This window comes from Hylobates moloch, unplaced genomic scaffold (genome assembly GCF_009828535.3).
Source record: "Hylobates moloch isolate HMO894 unplaced genomic scaffold, HMol_V3 SCAFFOLD_12, whole genome shotgun sequence".
Taxonomy (NCBI): Eukaryota; Metazoa; Chordata; class Mammalia; order Primates; family Hylobatidae; genus Hylobates; species Hylobates moloch.
This window is the reverse complement of record NW_026652287.1, coordinates 35,705,054-35,721,795: the sequence shown is the minus strand read 5'-3', so window position 1 is coordinate 35,721,795 and position 16,742 is coordinate 35,705,054. Positions and strand designations below refer to the sequence as shown.

General features: G+C 57.7%; 2 protein-coding genes across 5 annotated transcripts; both read left to right on the top strand.

Moving 5' to 3' along the window:
- The first annotated feature begins 2,695 nt into the window (after positions 1–2,695).
- PRMT1 (protein arginine methyltransferase 1) lies at positions 2,696–14,144 on the top strand. Of its 4 annotated transcripts, XM_032169187.2 has the most exons (11): positions 2,700–2,796; positions 5,360–5,413; positions 5,974–6,075; positions 7,690–7,845; positions 7,976–8,039; positions 9,706–9,848; positions 10,541–10,628; positions 10,709–10,824; positions 11,881–12,031; positions 12,389–12,510; positions 13,859–14,144. In XM_032169187.2, exons 1-11 carry the CDS (start codon positions 2,761–2,763, stop codon positions 13,940–13,942), a joined length of 1,116 nt encoding a protein of 371 aa, XP_032025078.1. In that variant the 5' UTR covers positions 2,700–2,760; the 3' UTR covers positions 13,943–14,144. The 4 variants fall into 4 exon arrangements, with proteins under 4 accessions (XP_032025079.1, XP_032025078.1, XP_058281550.1 ...); XM_032169188.2 differs by lacking the exon at positions 5,360–5,413 and having other exon boundaries at positions 2,696–2,796; XM_058425567.1 differs by lacking the exons at positions 2,700–2,796; positions 5,360–5,413 and adding an exon at positions 5,627–5,741.
- Positions 14,145–15,533: 1,389 nt separating this feature from the next.
- ADM5 (adrenomedullin 5 (putative)) lies at positions 15,534–16,237 on the top strand. Its single transcript, XM_032169224.2, is given in 3 exon segments — positions 15,534–15,617; positions 15,811–15,907; positions 15,910–16,237. Coding segments are annotated over 3 exon segments (453 nt in total). The 5' UTR covers positions 15,534–15,543; the 3' UTR covers positions 16,192–16,237.
- Positions 16,238–16,742: the final 505 nt, after the last annotated feature.

Sequence of the window (16,742 nt, the reverse complement as noted above, 5' to 3'; positions counted from 1 at the left end):
TTCTTGTTTTTCTCCTCCCATTGCTCCTTTCAAGTCTCTCTTGCTGGTTTCTCATCTACCTACAGACCAGTGGTTTGTCACACACACCCCCCACACCCCCCTTTTTTTTTGGAGATAGGGTCTTGCTCTGTTGCCTATACTTGCACTGTTGTATAGATACAGTGGCACTATCATGGCTCACTGCAGCCTCAACCTCCTGGGCTCAAGTGATCCTCCCACTTCAGCCTCTCTAGTAGCTAGAAGTAAAGGCATGTGACACCACGCCTAGCTAATTTTTAAAAAAGAATTTTTATGGGAGGCCGAGGCAGGTGGATCACTTGAGGTCAGGAATTCAAGACCAGCCCGGCCAACATGGTGAAACCCCATCTCTACTAAAAATACAAAAATTAGCCGGGCATGGTGGTGGGTGCCTGTAATCCCAGCTACTTGGGAGGCTGAGGCACGAGACTCGCTTGAACCCGGGAGGCAACAGGTTGCAGTGAGTTGAGATCACGCCACTGCACTCCAGCCTGGGCAACAGAGCGAGACTCCGTCTCAAAAAATAAATTGTAGAAATGGGGTCTCACTTATGTTGCCCAGGCTGGTCTCCACCTCCTGGGCTCAAGCAATCCTACCTGGGCATCCCAAAGTCCTGGGATCACAGGCATGAGTCACTGTGCCTGCGTGGTTTGTCTCCTTTGTAGGGCCATATCCCCCTTCACGGAGTAATGTTTGTAAATTAATAAAGTGAAATGTACATACAGGATTACAAACCGAACCAATTACAATTGATCCTCAGTATTTGTAGATTATTTGCAAATTTGCATCCTTGCTACAATGTATTCATACCCCAAAAATTAAGGCAGTGCTTTTGTGGTGTTTTGGAGGGCAATGCTTATGCACAGGGCTGCAACAAGCTAAAGACCTGATGTGCATATTTGCAGCTGGGCTTCTCTTGCTTCAGCTCAAACACTGGAAACAAATGTCCTTTTCTTGGTTTGTTTAGTGCCACGCTTTTCAAATTTTTTTTTTTTTTTAAGTTAGAGTCTCGGTCTGTCGCTCAAGCTGGAGTGCAATGGCTTCATCCTGGCTCACTGCAACCTCCACCTCCTGAGATCAAGCGATTCTCCTGCCTCAGCCTCCCAAGTAGCTGGGATTACAGGCGTGTGCCACCAGTCCTGGCTAATTTTTTTATTTTTATTTATTTTATTTTATTATTTTTTGAGATGGAGTCTCGTGTCGCCTAGGCTGGAGTGCAGTGGCACCATCTCAGCTCACTGCAACCTCTGCCTCCCGGGTTCAGGTGATTCTCCTGCCTCAGCCTCCGGAGCAGCTGGGACTACAGGTGCCCGCCACCACGCCCGGCTAATTTTTGTTTTTTTAGTAGAGACGGGGGTTTCACCATATTGGCCAGGCTGGTCTCGAACTCCTGACCTTGTGATCCACCCACCTCGGCCTTCCAAAGTGCTGGGATTACAGGCGTGAGCCACTGCGCCCGGCCGCCTGGCCTAATTTTTGTAGAAATTTTTAATAGAAATGAGGGTTTCACCATGTTGCCCAGACTGGTCTCGAACTCCTGACGTCAAGTGATCCGCCTGCCTCCGCCTCCTAAAGTGCTGGGATTACACCCGTGAGCCATTGCGCCTGAACCCTATTGGAAATTTTAAGTCTCAGGCGTTTGCCAGCGGCACGCCAGAGAGTATGGCCTGCGCCGAGGCCCAGAAACCAAAGAGCGAGCTCATTCCGGGATTGGAGAGAAGTATGAGCGGAGGGAAGTAGAGGGATCGGGGAGAGGAGAGACAGGACCCACGCATTCGGCCCTTTGCATTCAGCTTCATTCAACTAGGAATTTTTTCTGCAAATCAAGGAAAGCTTCCCGGAGGAAGTGGTGCCTAAACTGCGCTCTGATTCACGTTTAGAAGCTGACCAGACAAAGAGAGGTGGGCGTTCCTGGCAGGGGGAGGGACTTGGCAAAAACCAAGTGGCTTGAGAGGGGTTGATGGTTTTAAAAAACTTGGAATGATTATGTCAAGGGTTAGGGATTTAATGTGTTGACGATGAACTCCTATTCCTCACTTGCTTCGGGACCCCAGCTATGCCCTTCCTCTCTCTGGGCCTCTCGCCGATTCCGTTTTCCCCCAGGTAATGAGCACAAGCTCCCTTTTTCCTCCAGACTCCCCCCGGGTTGGGAGGATCCACCGAGTGGACGAGGAGTGATAATTCCTTTGAGCCAATCGTTGGTGCCTGAAGCCCCGCCTTCTTCCCCACGCGTGGGCCAATTGCCGTGTTCTCCTTGAGGCCGGCCGCTAGGCGAGGGTGGGCCTAAGGCTGCGTAACGTCACTTCCGGATAGACCAATGGCAGCGATTAGGAGGCGGGTCGTTTTGGTGATGGACAGGTGTTTCAAGACGCCCCTTTAGCGCGGGGCTCCCCGGGAAGCTTTGAGGCGGTGCTGGGTGTAAAGGGGAGGGCAAGCCTGGTGGATTCTGCCCAATCACCAGTCGCGCTTCTTGCAATAGACGGGCAGTTTTCCCCATCCCGGGTCGACTTGAGGGGGCGGGATTCTGGACGCCAGAGTTGGCAAACCCCTGACCTATGATGGACGTATTCCCCAGCCAATTACTAGACGGTATTCTCAGACGGGCCGTCTCCATTGCCAATGAAATCTTCCAGCGGGGTCGTGGTAGGCGGGCCGTGGACCCTCCGGTATAAGGCGGTCCCGGGGGAGTGAGGAGAAAGGGGGGGGTCTTGGAGGCCGGAGGAGGAGTAGGTGCGGGTGAAGATGGCGGCAGCCGAGGCCGCGAACTGCATCATGGAGGTGAGCGCTTGGAGCGACGCCGTGGGCGGGGGGCAGCTTTGGGTCGGTGTTTCACGCCTCTGTGGTGGGGAAAGGGCTCTAAGTTGGAGACATGGGGTTGGAGGTCCCCCGCCGCACACGGGGGCGCAGCACGTTCCACATCCGGGGATATCGTTTGAGGTGACGGCTCCCTAGCTTTCAAGGGCCCTCGGCATCCGGCCTAGCGGAGGGTCTTATCCCCCCTCCCACGTGGAGGAGGGCCGGGGGCGCTTCCGGCCAGGCCCCCACGTGGCCGCGGCGCGGTGGGTGGGGAGGGGGTGTGCCGAGTCCGGTGGCCCGGCGGGCTCCACGTGCGGGACAAAGGCCCCGCCCCCGGCCGGGGAGGGGCGCCCGCGGGGGGGGGCGAGGAGGGGGTCCGACCCTCCTGACGTCCCCAGCCCTCCTCCCCGGGGACCTGGGCATACGCCGTGGGGTGGGATCGACCTGGGGCTCTCCAGGATGAAGGGAGTCTCTTGGGAGGAGCAGTGCTTCTCAGCCCTTTACAACCTCCTTCCGAGCTCCGGGGGCATCTGTTGGGATATCGGCCCCGGTTTTGTGCGTTCTGGGTTAGGGACTGGAGGAAAACCAAGAGTGGGGTCCCCCGCCGACCCCGTTTCCCCTCCCAGAATTCTCCTCCTCGCCCAGGGCTTTAGGAGTTGGGGGATGGGGCATGCCACTGTGACCTCCCTCTGGGTGGTGGTGGGGCATCGAGATCATTTTGCCATTAATAAGCGCCGTGCACCCCCTTGTGGCCATTTCTGGGTGTGTGGGAGGGACATCTTTTTCATGGGGCGTGTCCTGAAGCCCACCTCCCGTCGGATTTCTTCCTGGCGGGCGGAGGGAGGAGGGTATGTCCGCTGGGAAGGAGTTGTGGGAAATACGTAGGCTGAGAGCTTTACTCTCTACTGGAGCCCTTTATCTCCCCCGGGCCTTTGTGAGGGTGGGAGATGACCTCCCCCTTCCTGAAGCCCTGTGCGGGGGTCCTGAGCCCCGGGGTCCTGAGAGTGGGTGCCTGAAATGGTTTCGAGTGAGGTTTGGTTCTCGTGCAGCCATGTGGGGGAGGTTTCAGTCTTGCGTTTCAAGCCCTCTGGGGCTGGGGTTGTCTGACGGTAGTTTTCAGTGGTATTGAGAAATGGGCCCCAGTGGGAAACCCCCTCAGCACCTTTCTTCTTATAGGCATCCCCGCTGGCGTGGGAGAGCTGGAGGGAGGGTGCTTGGAGCCTAGTAGGTCATGGTCTGTGACGTGGCCCTTCTTGGAGACTTGAAAAAGTGGTCACATCTGGAAGAGATGTAATCTGATGGGGCCTCTGTCCTTCCATCCCTTACCTATGGCATTGGCTGGAGGGGCAGGTCAGCTCTCAGCTGTCAGGATGCAGCTCCCAAGGGTCGCTATAATGACTTCCCACCCTCTTGGCTGTCTCCTGCACCTGGGGCTCTATGGGTGGAGGAAATAACTTTCCCAGAGGTGGCCTCAGGCTTGGCCGCGCCTGGAAGTCTTCAGGGCCTGGGATGGGTGTCTGAATGGGGGCGATGGGCTGACTCCCCAAGCCATATTTTTTTTTTTTTTTTTGACACGGAGTCTTACTCTGTCACCCAGGCTGGAGTGCAATGGCTTGATCTCGGCTCATTGCAACCTCTGCTTCCCGAGTTCAAGCGATTCTCCTGCCTCAGCCTCCTGAGTAGCTGGGATTACAGGCATCCGCCACCAGGCCCAGCTAGTTTTTGTATTCTTAGTAGAGACGGGGTTTCACCATGTTGGTCAGGCTGGTCTCAAACTCCTGACCTCAGGTGACCCACCTGCCTCGGCCTCCCAAAGTGCTGGGATTACAGGTGTGAGCCACCGTGCCCCCAAGCCACTTTCTGGAGTCCTCTCATTCTTAGAGGGTCCAGGAGCTGCCCATCCTCCCTGGGACCCTACCTTTGTGGGCAGAGGGTCATAAGGGAGGGGGTTGGTTCCAGCTGGTTTTGTTTGGGGCTCCTGAGTCCAAGGCAGGAGCTGGGGTCTGGGGTGCTAGCTCTGGGGAAGTACCCGTGTGCCACACCTCTATTCTGGAATCCTCTCAGACATGAGACTGGTTTGCAGAGGTGGCAGATGCCCTGTGGGCATACCCTGCCAGCCCCGCTCCCTCCTGCTATTCATGGCACCCTAGGATAGGAGTGTGTGTGTCAGGAAGTGTCACCTAATCTGGGGGAGATTAGGTGATGAGAGGGAGCGACAGCTGGCCGTGGCGGGTGCCAATTCCCCTTCCCTGGATGGGGGAGGTGTGTGGTCAGCTGCCTGGCCAGAGAGGGGCAGCGTGGGGGTGGGCCACCATCTCTCCAGCCACAGCTGGGATAGGAGACCCCCTTTCTTCTCCCCTCACTTTTCCCATCCCTTTCTTAAACACTCCACCTCATTACTTGCCCCCTTTGCCACCACTCCCCACCAAGAAGGAGAATTGCTGGAAACCCACCCCCCACCCCCGCCAGAGCCCAGGTCCCGCCGCCCAGCCCTCCCACAGCCACTCCCAGTAGCTAATCCTTTCTCCCTGTTACTCTCTCCTAGAATTTTGTAGCCACCTTGGCTAATGGGATGAGCCTCCAGCCGCCTCTTGAAGAAGTAAATATCCTTTTGTGAGACCCCTCCCCACCCCGACTTCCACATCAATATATCTTGCCACACATCTGGCCCTTTCTTGAGGCCTAACCATACCCCTCTTGCTTCAAACCAGTTTACTCCAGGCCCCCAGACACTTAGTAGCAACCCCTCCAGGTTCACAGCCCCCGCTGGCCTCCCCCAGTATCGCGGCTACTTCCTTAACTCCACCTCCAACCCCCCTTTGCCCTTCCCTGTGTCTGCCCCCATTTTCCTTCCCCTCCCCTCCCCAGCTGTGGGCTGAGCTAGAGACGGGGGCAGAGAGACTGGAGAGATGGTAGGCGTGGCTGAGGTATCGGGGTGCTCCCCTGGATGGTGCTCTGGGGGGGTCCTGGAAGTGGAAAATGGGGTTGTTAGGTTTTGGGGTTCCTGGGGGGCAAGATGGCAGGCGGGGGCTGTAGGGTTGTCATGGTATGATTTTGGGGGTTCTGTACTACTCTTTAGGGAAAAGTAGGGACCTGGAGGTTTAAGAGGCTGTGGGGAGCCCCCAGATCTGACCCATGATCCCATCGGCCCCCTCCCAGGTGTCCTGTGGCCAGGCGGAAAGCAGCGAGAAGCCCAACGCTGAGGACATGACATCCAAAGATTACTACTTTGACTCCTACGCCCACTTTGGCATCCACGAGGTCAGTGGGGACAGTCCCCAAGGCCCCAATCTTAGCGGGGGTTAAATGTTGGGGAAGGGGTGGAACCTGTTTTCCCACGCATGCGCACTGCTTCCCCTGGCAGCAGGCCGCCCCTCTGCCCCTCTGCTGCGCACCCCCTAGGGTCTCCTCGCCAAGCCGTTGCCTTGGAGACCGAGGTTAGCCTGAATCTCTGCAGGGGCCTCTTGCCGAAGGCTGGGGTGGGAGAGCGCATGCGTGCCTGGGGCCTTAGCCAGAGGTCGGGCAGGGCCCGCTGGTCTCTGCCGCCCTCTAGTGACCGGCGGTGGGACTGCGCCCCGGCTGCTCCCGCCCTGACACCTTCTGCACCCTTGAGATCTGACTGAAGACACTGAAATCCCAGAACGAAGCTGGGGTGGCATTCTAAGGAATTTTCTTTTCCCCCTGAGGCCTTTTTCATAAAATTGTGGCAAAATATGCATAAAAGTGCCATTTTTTTATTTTTAGAGACAGGGTCTCGCTCTGTCGCCCAGGCTAGAGTGCATTGGTGCAATCGTGGCTCACTGCAGCCTCGACTTCCCCGGCTCAGGCGATTCCCCCCACTTCCACTTTCGGAGTAGCTGGGACCACAGGCGTGCGCTACCACGCCCAGCTGATTTTCTTATTTTTCTGTAGAGATAATCTTGCCTTGTTGCCCAGGCTGGTCTCAAACTCTTAGGCTCAAGTGATCCTCCGGCTTTGGCCTCCTGAGGTGCTGGGATTACAGGCGTGAGCCACTGCTCCCAGCCTGAGGACTTTTAAAAGCCAGGGTTCACTGGTTCTTAGGTAGCAGTGGTGAAGTGTGGCCAAGATTGGAGTTTAGTCCATCTAATCTGATTTTTTAAAAAGGGAAACTGGCTGGGTGCAGTGGTTCACGCCTGTAATCCCAGCACTTTAGGGGGCTGAGGTGGGAGGATCACCTGAGGTCAGGAGTTGAAGACCAACCTGGGTAATATGGTGAAACCCTGTCTGTATGAAAAATACAAAAATTAGCCGGGCATGGTGGTGTGCACCTGTAATCCCAGCTACTTGGGAGGTTGAGGCAGGAGAATCGCTTGAACCCAGGAGGCGGAGGTTGCAGTGAGCTGAGATTGCACCATTGCACTCCAGCCTGGGCAACAGAGTGAGATTCCATCTCAAAAGATAAAAAAAAAATAAAATAGGCCGGGCGTGGTGGCTCACGCTTGTAATCCCAGCACTTTGGGAGGCCGAGGCGGGCGGATCACGAGGTCAGGAGATCGAGACCACGGTGAGACCCCGTCTCTACTAAAAATACAAAAAATTAGCCGGGCGTGGTGGCGGGCGCCTGTAGTCCCAGCTACTCGGAGAGGCTGAGGCAGGAGAATGGCGGGAACCCGGGAGGCGGAGCTTGCAGTGAGCCGAGATCGCGCCACTGCACTCCAGCCTGGGTGACAGAGCGAGACTCTGTCTCAAAAAAAATAAAATAAAATAAAATAATAAAATATATAAAAGGAAAACTGAGGTGCATGGAAGAAAGCGAGAGGGCCGAGCTCTGGCCCTCCAAGCTCTCAGGACACACTGTTCTCCAGCTGGGGATATAGGGCCCCTCACGGCGTCTCTGTGCCATTCTTGCCCTAGGAGATGCTGAAGGACGAGGTGCGCACCCTCACATACCGCAACTCCATGTTTCATAACCGGCACCTCTTCAAGGACAAGGTGGTGCTGGACGTCGGCTCGGGCACCGGCATCCTCTGCATGTTCGCTGCCAAGGCCGGGGCCCGCAAGGTCATCGGGGTGAGTCTCCGGGGTGGCCAGGCGGGGCCGAGCCTGGGGGATGGAGGGGGGCCCATCAGGGCTAAGGGATTGGATGGAGGTGATGGGGGCAGGGGATGGGTCTCACCCTCCCTTCTTCCTGGGCCCTCAGATCGAGTGTTCCAGTATCTCTGATTATGCGGTGAAGATCGTCAAAGCCAACAAGTTAGACCACGGTGAGCCCAGAAAGAGGATGGGTTTGTGGGAGTGGAGGGGGTGATGCCCTGCTTCCCCAGGGCCCTCTGAAGAGCAGTGGGGTCTATGGATGGCCACAGATTCGCAGCTCCCAACCCATGGTCTTTTGGGCTGCCGGCCGCCTGAGAATCTGAGTGTCAAAATCACAAGCTTAGCGCCTCAGTCTTAAAATTAGGGCAAGAAGCACTCTCTAGTTTCTTGAATGAGTAATAGAGTCACGTGGTTGGCCACTGAAGGCCCACAGTGAGAAGCCTTCCCTGTTTCCCAGCTGCCCTCCTCTGAGTTTAACCAACACTAACTTCCAGAGAAGTCTGGACCTACAAACACATACGTATGTAAATGCGTTTACATTCTCGCGCATAATTTTCACGCCAGTAGCATTTCGTACCAGCCTCTTGCCCTTGGCTTCTTACACCTGCTTGTCATGTTGTGTAACACTTTCCAGGATGTTGCGGCATTCACTGTTTTCCACCATCACAGGTACCTCCCCAGCATTTTCTTTTCTTTTTTTTTTTTTTTTTTGAGATGGAGTCTCACTCTGTTGCCAGGCTGGAGTGCAGTGGCACGATCTCAGCTCACTGCAAGCTCTGCCTCCTGGGTTCAAGTGATTCTCCTGCCTTAGCCTCCCAATTAGCTGGGATTACAGGTGCCAGCCACCACACCTGGCTAATTTTTTTGTTTGTTTTTTAGTAGAGACGGGGTTTTACCATGTTAGCCAAGATGGTTTCAATCTCCTGACCTCGTGATCTGCCTGCCTCGGCCTCCCAAAGTGCTGGGATTACCGGCATGAACTTTTTTTTTTTTGTGTGTGTATTTTTTTAGTTGAGACATGGTTTCACCATGTTGGCCAGGCTGGTCGTGCACTCCTGACCTCAGGTGATCCATCCACTTTGGCCTCCCAAAGTGCTGAGATTACAGGCGTGAGCCACCGTGCAGACCTGAAGTGATTTTTTAAAAGAGATTATTATAATGAATGCACGAGTCCATTTGAAGCAGATTCCCACTGTGATGTAATTTTCCCGGTAAATGCGTCTGCAGGTGTCTTATCTAATAGATAAAGGCTGTTCTGAGAATGTGACTATGCTGTTACTTCTCATATCAAGCCCACCCAGTTAAAAACAAAATCGTGGCCGGGCGCGGTGGCTCACGCCTGTAATCCCAGCACTTTGGGAGGCCGAGGCAGGCAGATCATGAGGTCAGGAGATCAAGACCATCCTGGCCAACATGGTGAAACCCTGTCTCTACTAAAAATACAAAAAATTAGCCAGGTGTGGTGGCAGGTGCCTGTAGTCCCAGCTACTCGGGAGGTTGAGGCAGGAGAATGGCGTGAACCCGGGAGGCGGAGCTTGCAGTGAGCCGAGATCGCGCCACTGTACTCCAGCCTGGGCAACAGAGCGAGACTCCGTCTCCAAAAAAAAAAAAAAAATTGTAACATCACCTGATACCCAGTCCACATAAAATTTCTGCTCCTGCCTCAAAAATGTCCAGAACGATGTATGAATTTTAAAACAGAGTTAGAAGGGTTCATGGCTTCTGCTCACCCAGTTCTCTGAACTGAGTGGGGTCCCTAGGCTGTAGCCCCCGGGGGAGGTGAGGTAAGGGGCAGGCCTCCTGGGGGCTGATGTGGCCGCCCTTGTCCGCCCGCAGTGGTGACCATCATCAAGGGGAAGGTGGAGGAGGTGGAGCTCCCGGTGGAGAAGGTGGACATCATCATCAGCGAGTGGATGGGCTACTGCCTCTTCTACGAGTCCATGCTCAACACCGTGCTCTATGCCCGGGACAAGTGGCTGGTGAGGCCCCAGCGGGACAGGTGCAGCTCGCGTGGGCTGGGGTCCAGGCAGAAGACGAAAACCACGCTCAATTTTTCCCACAGACGGGACTTACTATGGGGGCTTGGCTGCAAGGTGTTAGAAGGCCACAGCCCGAGCCAGGTGTGATAGACCCTGGAGGGAGATGATGCGATGTAGGGGAGGTCGTAGGAACAGGAAAACCGTAGTAGGACAATAGCCCAGGTCCTTAGGCCCCAGCAGGCCTCCCCGGGAGAGGTGAGGTGACCTAGAGCTGGATGAAGCATATGGAAGGACGGCCAGGGCAGGTGTGCCCTTACTGCGTGTGGAACAGCAGGGAGGCCCGTGTGGAAGGAGGGTCTAGAACGGCAGCAGGAGGAGGAGTGGAGGTGAGGGGTGACAGGGCGTGTGCAGATTTTGTGCAGCCTTATGGGACCCTGTGCGACTTTGCTTTTCCTCTCAGAGCAGCCAGGGAGGGTCTGAGGATCCCCAGAACCTCCGAGGGACAGGAGCTGACTGAGGTGCCCCTGGGTGCCCTCTGGCGGCCGTGTGGGAAATAGACGAGGGGGTGAGGGGTGGCTGCCGCTGTGACATGAGGGTGGCTCAGACCAGGGCAGGAGGCCACATCTCGGAGGCAAGACTCAGGGTAGTGTTGCCAGGCCCCACCCTTCATGCCTCGCCCCGCCCCTCTGTAGGCGCCCGATGGCCTCATCTTCCCAGACCGGGCCACGCTATATGTGACGGCCATCGAGGACCGGCAGTACAAAGACTACAAGATCCACTGTGAGCGCAGCCCGGGAGCTGGCGGGCGGGGCCCCGGGTGGGCTGCTGGGGGCTCACCCCCTCCCTGCCTGCCTCCCCAGGGTGGGAGAACGTGTATGGCTTCGACATGTCTTGCATCAAAGATGTGGCCATCAAGGAGCCCCTAGTGGATGTTGTGGACCCCAAACAGCTGGTCACCAACGCCTGCCTCATAAAGGTGAGGGGGTGGGTATGGCCAGGTGTCCCCTGGGTTGAAACCAAAGAGAGGCCATCACCTGGCCCTGGCGTGGGACTTTGGGGCCCAGAATGTTGGCCTGAGGTCTCAGAGCCTGATCTGCCAGCCAGAGGTGGTGCTAGAGGCCCAGGAAAGACACTTCATCCTTTAAATATCTTGTGAGCGCTGCTGTGTGAGAACCATGCTTGGCACTTGGTGTGCGGCGGAGGAAACACCCAAAGTTGGCAGCTAAAGCCCACAGCCCATGCACGGAAAGGCAGGACCCCAGGGCGATGAGCGGGTGCACATACACGCGGGCCACTGCAGAAGAGCACGGGGCCAGGCTGGGCTCCGAGATGTGCCTGAGGTCCCAGCTACTTGGGAGGATCACTTGGGCCTGGGAGTTCAAGGCTGCAGTGAGCTGTGATCACATCACTGCACTCCAGCTTTGGTGACAGTGTTTTGTTTTGTTTTTTTCCTTTTGTTTTTTTTACTTCTGAGACCCTGTTTAAAAAAAAAAATACGGTGACGAGTTATTTGTTGAGCTGGGATGTGTGAGCCAGGTGAAGCTGGGTGGCTGACCGGGGGTTCCTGTCGGGGAGGAGGAAGTTGTTGAGTGGGGGAGGAGAGGAGACTAGAGGGGCAGGGACCCCACCCGGGCCACCCTCCTGAGAGCCAGGGGAACTGGCCCAGGGTTTTAGGTTGGCATTTGGGTTGCTGTTTGAAGCCATCATGTTGGTGGAGTTGTCAAGGGGTTGGGGAGAGGGTGGAGTGGGGCACCTGCATTCCAGGAGGTCTGGACAGAGTTAGGGTGGCGCTGCCAGGTTTGGGTGTCAGAGAGAAGGGAGCAAAGAATCTGGGCTCGAACCCAGGCGGTTTATTTGAGAGCTGGATAGGCAGGATGAGGAGTGAATGAGGAGCTGAGGCTGGGTGCCAGTGAGGGAGGACCAGCAGGAAGGGGACAGCGAGGTCACAGGCCCTCTGGGAGCTTAAGGGAGGGAGGAGGGGATGAAGCAAGGTGGGAACACATCCTGGAGCTCGCCCTCTCCTGTCCTGCAGGAGGTGGACATCTACACCGTCAAGGTGGAAGATCTGACCTTCACCTCCCCATTCTGCCTGCAAGTGAAGCGGAATGACTACGTGCACGCCCTGGTGGCCTACTTCAACATCGAGTTCACGCGCTGCCACAAGAGGACCGGCTTCTCCACCAGTGAGGCAGGGCCCACAGGGCTGGGGGCCGTTCCCGAGCCAGGGCCGAGGGGCACCCACGTACTGGAGGGGGTGACAGAAACGGGCAGAGGGAGCCATGGGGACACTCATGTTCCAGTGTGAGCTCTGCCATGTAGCAGCCACGTGGCCTTGGGCAAGTGACCAGAGTGTGCAGTGCCTCAGTTTCCTCATCCACAAAAGGCTGACACGGTCCCTGTCTCCAAAGCTCAATGACAGGGAGGTGACTCACAGACAGCAGTCTCATCAGCTGTCATGGGGGTGGGCATTCCAACAGAGGGAATGCAAGGGTGGGGTGGGGACAGCAGGCCGAGGCTGGCTGACCCGCCTGCGTCCCCAGGCCCCGAGTCTCCGTACACGCACTGGAAGCAGACGGTGTTCTACATGGAGGACTACCTGACCGTGAAGACGGGCGAGGAGATCTTCGGCACCATCGGCATGCGGCCCAACGCCAAGAACAACGTGAGGCCCTGGGCAGCTGGGCAGGAGGGTGGAGTGGGGGGGAGGAATGGTGGCAGCCGGGGTGGGGGATGGGGGCAGCTGGCGGGGGCGAGCCCCTCAGCCTCATGCCTGTCTACACAGCAGGATTTCTTGAGCATTCACCGGAAGCTGGGCCTGGGGACCCAGGCCAAAACCCTGCCCTCCTGGTGCTTCCACTCTAGATAAGGGGCTCAGTGACATGGTGATGCCAGTTGGAGGTGACCTCTGTCAGGCTGGGAGCAGGGCAGACAGGTGTTGGCGTACGTGGGCTCCAGGGCAAGAGGCAGCACCCAGTAGAGTGCGCGGGGTTTTCTAGCCCAGCTGGGAGGCATGAGAGGAGAAAGGCCGCTTTTTGTTTCCTGCTCCCCTTTCTTTTTCTTCCTGAGCACCTGGCAGGAGCTGCCATCACCTGAGATCAGGGGGTTTCCGGGGGAGCTGGGGGGCTTCTCGGAGAGAGGATCTGGGCAGAGGTCCAGTGTGGTGGGTCTGAGCAGGCAGGAGGATGGAAGGCCTTGAGCCTGGAGTTGCCGGGAGTGGTCTGGGCTGGAAAAGTGGGTCCCGGCCCATGGGTGCGAGGGTGGGTGGCACTCAGGGCAGTGATGGAATGTGGACCCCGGGACACCCACGAGCCCGTGACAGCAGCAGTTGTCAACTGGGCAGTTTTACTGCCCCCCCCCCCCCCCCCCCCCCCCCGCCGAGGACGTTTGTCAGTGTCTGTGGAAACATTTGTGGTTGTCACTCCGGAGAAGGGGTGCTCCTGGCATCTGGTAGGTAGGGGCCAGGGGGCTGGTAAACGTCCTGCAACCACAGGACCACCCCCTACAAAGACTCATGCAGCCCCCGGGACCATGGCGCTGGCTGGGAACAGATACTGGAGAGGGAGGGGGAGTCCTGGGGCGTTGGCGACTTTGTCTCGTCTTCATGTGCTGGAGGGTATGGGGGGAGGAGGGGAAGTGGAGGCCGCAGGCTGGACCATTGGTTTCACTGGAACGTTTGCCTGAGGATGAAGTGGGCTTGGGAGGGGTTTTGTTTTTTATGAAAGAAGCAATCGCTGCATTGCTCATGGGAATCATCTTGATGGAGAAATCCAAGGGCAAGGGACAGCAGCTGGGCTCTGCTCCTGAGTGAGTTTAGTAGGCTTGGGGGTGTCCATGTGGTGCTGTCCCTTGGCAGGGTCAGGGCAGCTGCTAGGGTGGGACCAGCAGTTGGGGTCTGCATCGTGGAGATGGGCAGGAAGCCGGAGCCCGGCGCATTGTCGCATGGCCTGCCTGCACCCCCCTGCCACCACCTCCTGGTGGGTTCCGCCCTCATGCCCGGCCTCTCCCTGCAGCGGGACCTGGACTTCACCATCGACCTGGACTTCAAGGGCCAGCTGTGCGAGCTGTCCTGCTCCACCGACTACCGGATGCGCTGAGGCCCGGCTCTCCTGCCCTGCACGGGCCCAGGGGCTGAGCGTTCTTAGGTGGTTTCGGGGCTCCCCCTTCCTCTCCCTTCCTCCCGCAGAAGGGGGTTTTAGGGGCCTGGGCTGGGGGAATGGGAAGGGCACATCGTGACTGTGTTTTTCATAACTTATGTTTTTATATGGTTGCATTTACGCCAATAAATCCTCAGCTGGGGTCTGGCTTCGTTTCCTGGGGGCAAAGGAGGTTTGGGGTTCCCTTCGCATGTACTGCAGTGCCAGCCTCAGCAGTGGGGGGACCGGCCTTGGCACCTGCTGGTGGCTGCCATTCTGTGGCTCTGCGTCTCCCGTTCCCCGTCTCTAGGCCTCTTGCTACCCTTCCTTGGTTCCTTCTCAGGGTCCCTGTCCTCCACAGCTGTCTCTCAGGGTCTTTGTCCAACTCTTTTCATTCCCCTCCTGGGTCTGCGCCCCTCCCCTCTGCAGTACCCCTGTGTCCTGCCTAGTAGGGGGTGGGGGTGGCTTTCCAGCACAGCCAGCCCTCAAGTTTCCCAGAACAGTCTCCCCACCTCCCCCCAACACTCAACATTGTTCCTCTCTGGCTGTTTTTTCCTGTTTGGGTCCCTCCAAGGCCCAACTGTGCCCAGCCCTCTGCAGCTGGGGACACAGAGTGGGTTGGGGGTGTATGTTTGGGAGGATAGAATTTCTTGTGGGGGAGTGGCCCTGCTTCCTCCCCTAGAATGGCTTGGGGCCTAGGGCTGGGGACTCGTCCTCCATTGAGGTCAGTGGGAGTCGCAGCTGTAAGGTGGTCGGGCCTACCCATCTTACAGAGGCGAAGACGAGGTCCCTCTGCCTCTGCTGCAGACATGGCGTCTGCACCCACCCTTCCACCCTCAGGGCCTGGCCACAGGGTCCTGGGTCCCCCACAATACTGTGCACTCGACCTGGTTGACCCAGGACACCCTCCACGTTGACACAGCCCTAGCTACACCTGCTTCGGTGCAACTGGAGCCCTCACTGGTGGGTGCCTGACATCTCGGCCTTTTCTCTTTCGGAGGGGCGCTCCTCTGTGTTTGGGGTCTCCCTCGCTCCACACCCTCCAGAGGGCCGCATGTGCACTCGCCCTGCATTGCCTGGCCCCTGAGGCTCCAGGGTCTCAACTGTCTACTAAACGGCTTCCCGACAGGGTGAGGGTGAGGTCGCATCTACAACCAGAGCCGGCGCTTCCCCGCCTCCACCCCTTTTTGTGGAATCCCGCTGCTTAGCTACCTGCGGGTGTCATTGGCCCCGCCCCATTTCCCCACACTTTAAAGGGGGTGAGTTTGCAGCCCCCACAGACCTCCCAGGGGGATAGCAGCTGGTGTGACCCCGCACACCCAGTGAAGGCTCTGGAGCCGCGGTGCGGGAAGCGGGGACCCGGGTTTGAATCCTGCCCCTCTGGTGTGGTGCGGCCTCTTCCCACAGACTTTTGGCGTCAGTGTTCCCCGCCTGGGAAGTGGGGACTGGCCCTGGTACCTGGCTCCAGCGCTGCACCCAGAGGCGATCAGCCCGGTGTGGGAACGGGGCGGGGTGGCTGCAACTCCGGGCCACGGATCCTGACCTGCCCTGCCCTGCCCACGATGACTGTCCACATCCTCATCCTGCTGTTGCTCCTCGCCTTCTCCGCCCAAGGGGACCCGGACACTGCAGCCAGGTGAGAAACCCCGGTGGCAGCAGGGACAGGGCGGGAGGGAGACCGTAAAGGGCGAGCGCCCCCTCCCGGCCCGGAACGGGCAGGTGATCTGTAAGCCTCCCCGCTGGTCTTGGAGTGCTTGGGTGCCCACCTCCATCACGCTCCATCTCTCAATTCGGTTTGAACCCGGTTTTCTCTCACGCTCCCTCTCCAGGCGAGGCCAGCACCAGGTCCCCCAGAACCGCCGGCACGTCTGCTACCTGGGCGTATGCCGGACCCACCGCCTGGCGGAGATCATATACTGGATTCGCTCTGCCTCCACCAAGGAGCCCTCGGGGAAGGCCAGCCGCGAGCCCCAGGACCCCTACAGCTATGGGCGGCGCGAGGCGGAAGCCCGGCTCGGTTCCCAGGATTCCGGCTTGCAGCGAGGGGGCTAGCGCAGTGCCCAGCTCGCTGGGTGACCTCGGGCACGGCTCGTCCCCTCCTCGGCTTCAGTTTGCCTATCTATATATTGGAGCTTCTACCCCACATTTCTTCTCCCCTAACTCCAGCCCCTGAAACCGTCTTCCCCAGTCCCTCCCCGGGCTGCGACTAGGTTGGACCTAGAAGCACATGGGACCAGGCTGGACGAAGAACACTGACGCCCAGAGCCGAATAAACAAGAGTTCTGTGTGTCAGTCTCTGCTTCTCTGTACCTATTTCGACCTCTCATTCGGGGCTGGGTCTCTAATATACCCTTCTCCATTATCCATGCTGCTTCTCCCTCACGGAAGTCCCACTGTCTACCTTGAATCCAACCCGCTGTAGCGCCTCTTTCTTGCCAACTCAATCCATGCACCTTCCGTGGGTGGTTTTGGCGGGCCGTCCTGACCCCCAAACATCCCTCCTCCCTCCCTGGCGTGAAAGGGCTGAGATTTGCTGCGGCACCCTACGCGCCTGACGTTACAATGCACCTAGGGGTGGGCTGAGACCTCCCAGCTGAGCCTTGTTCCTCGAAGAGACAGGAGACTAAGAGACAATGCGCTGAGTGAGGAGCCCAGGAACCCTGGTTCCGAACAGCTGCGCAGAATGCGAGCGGCCAAATGGAGAATCTGGCGGGGTAAAAGGAGACGGAGGACTGGGGATCGAACGGATGGAGGGGATTGG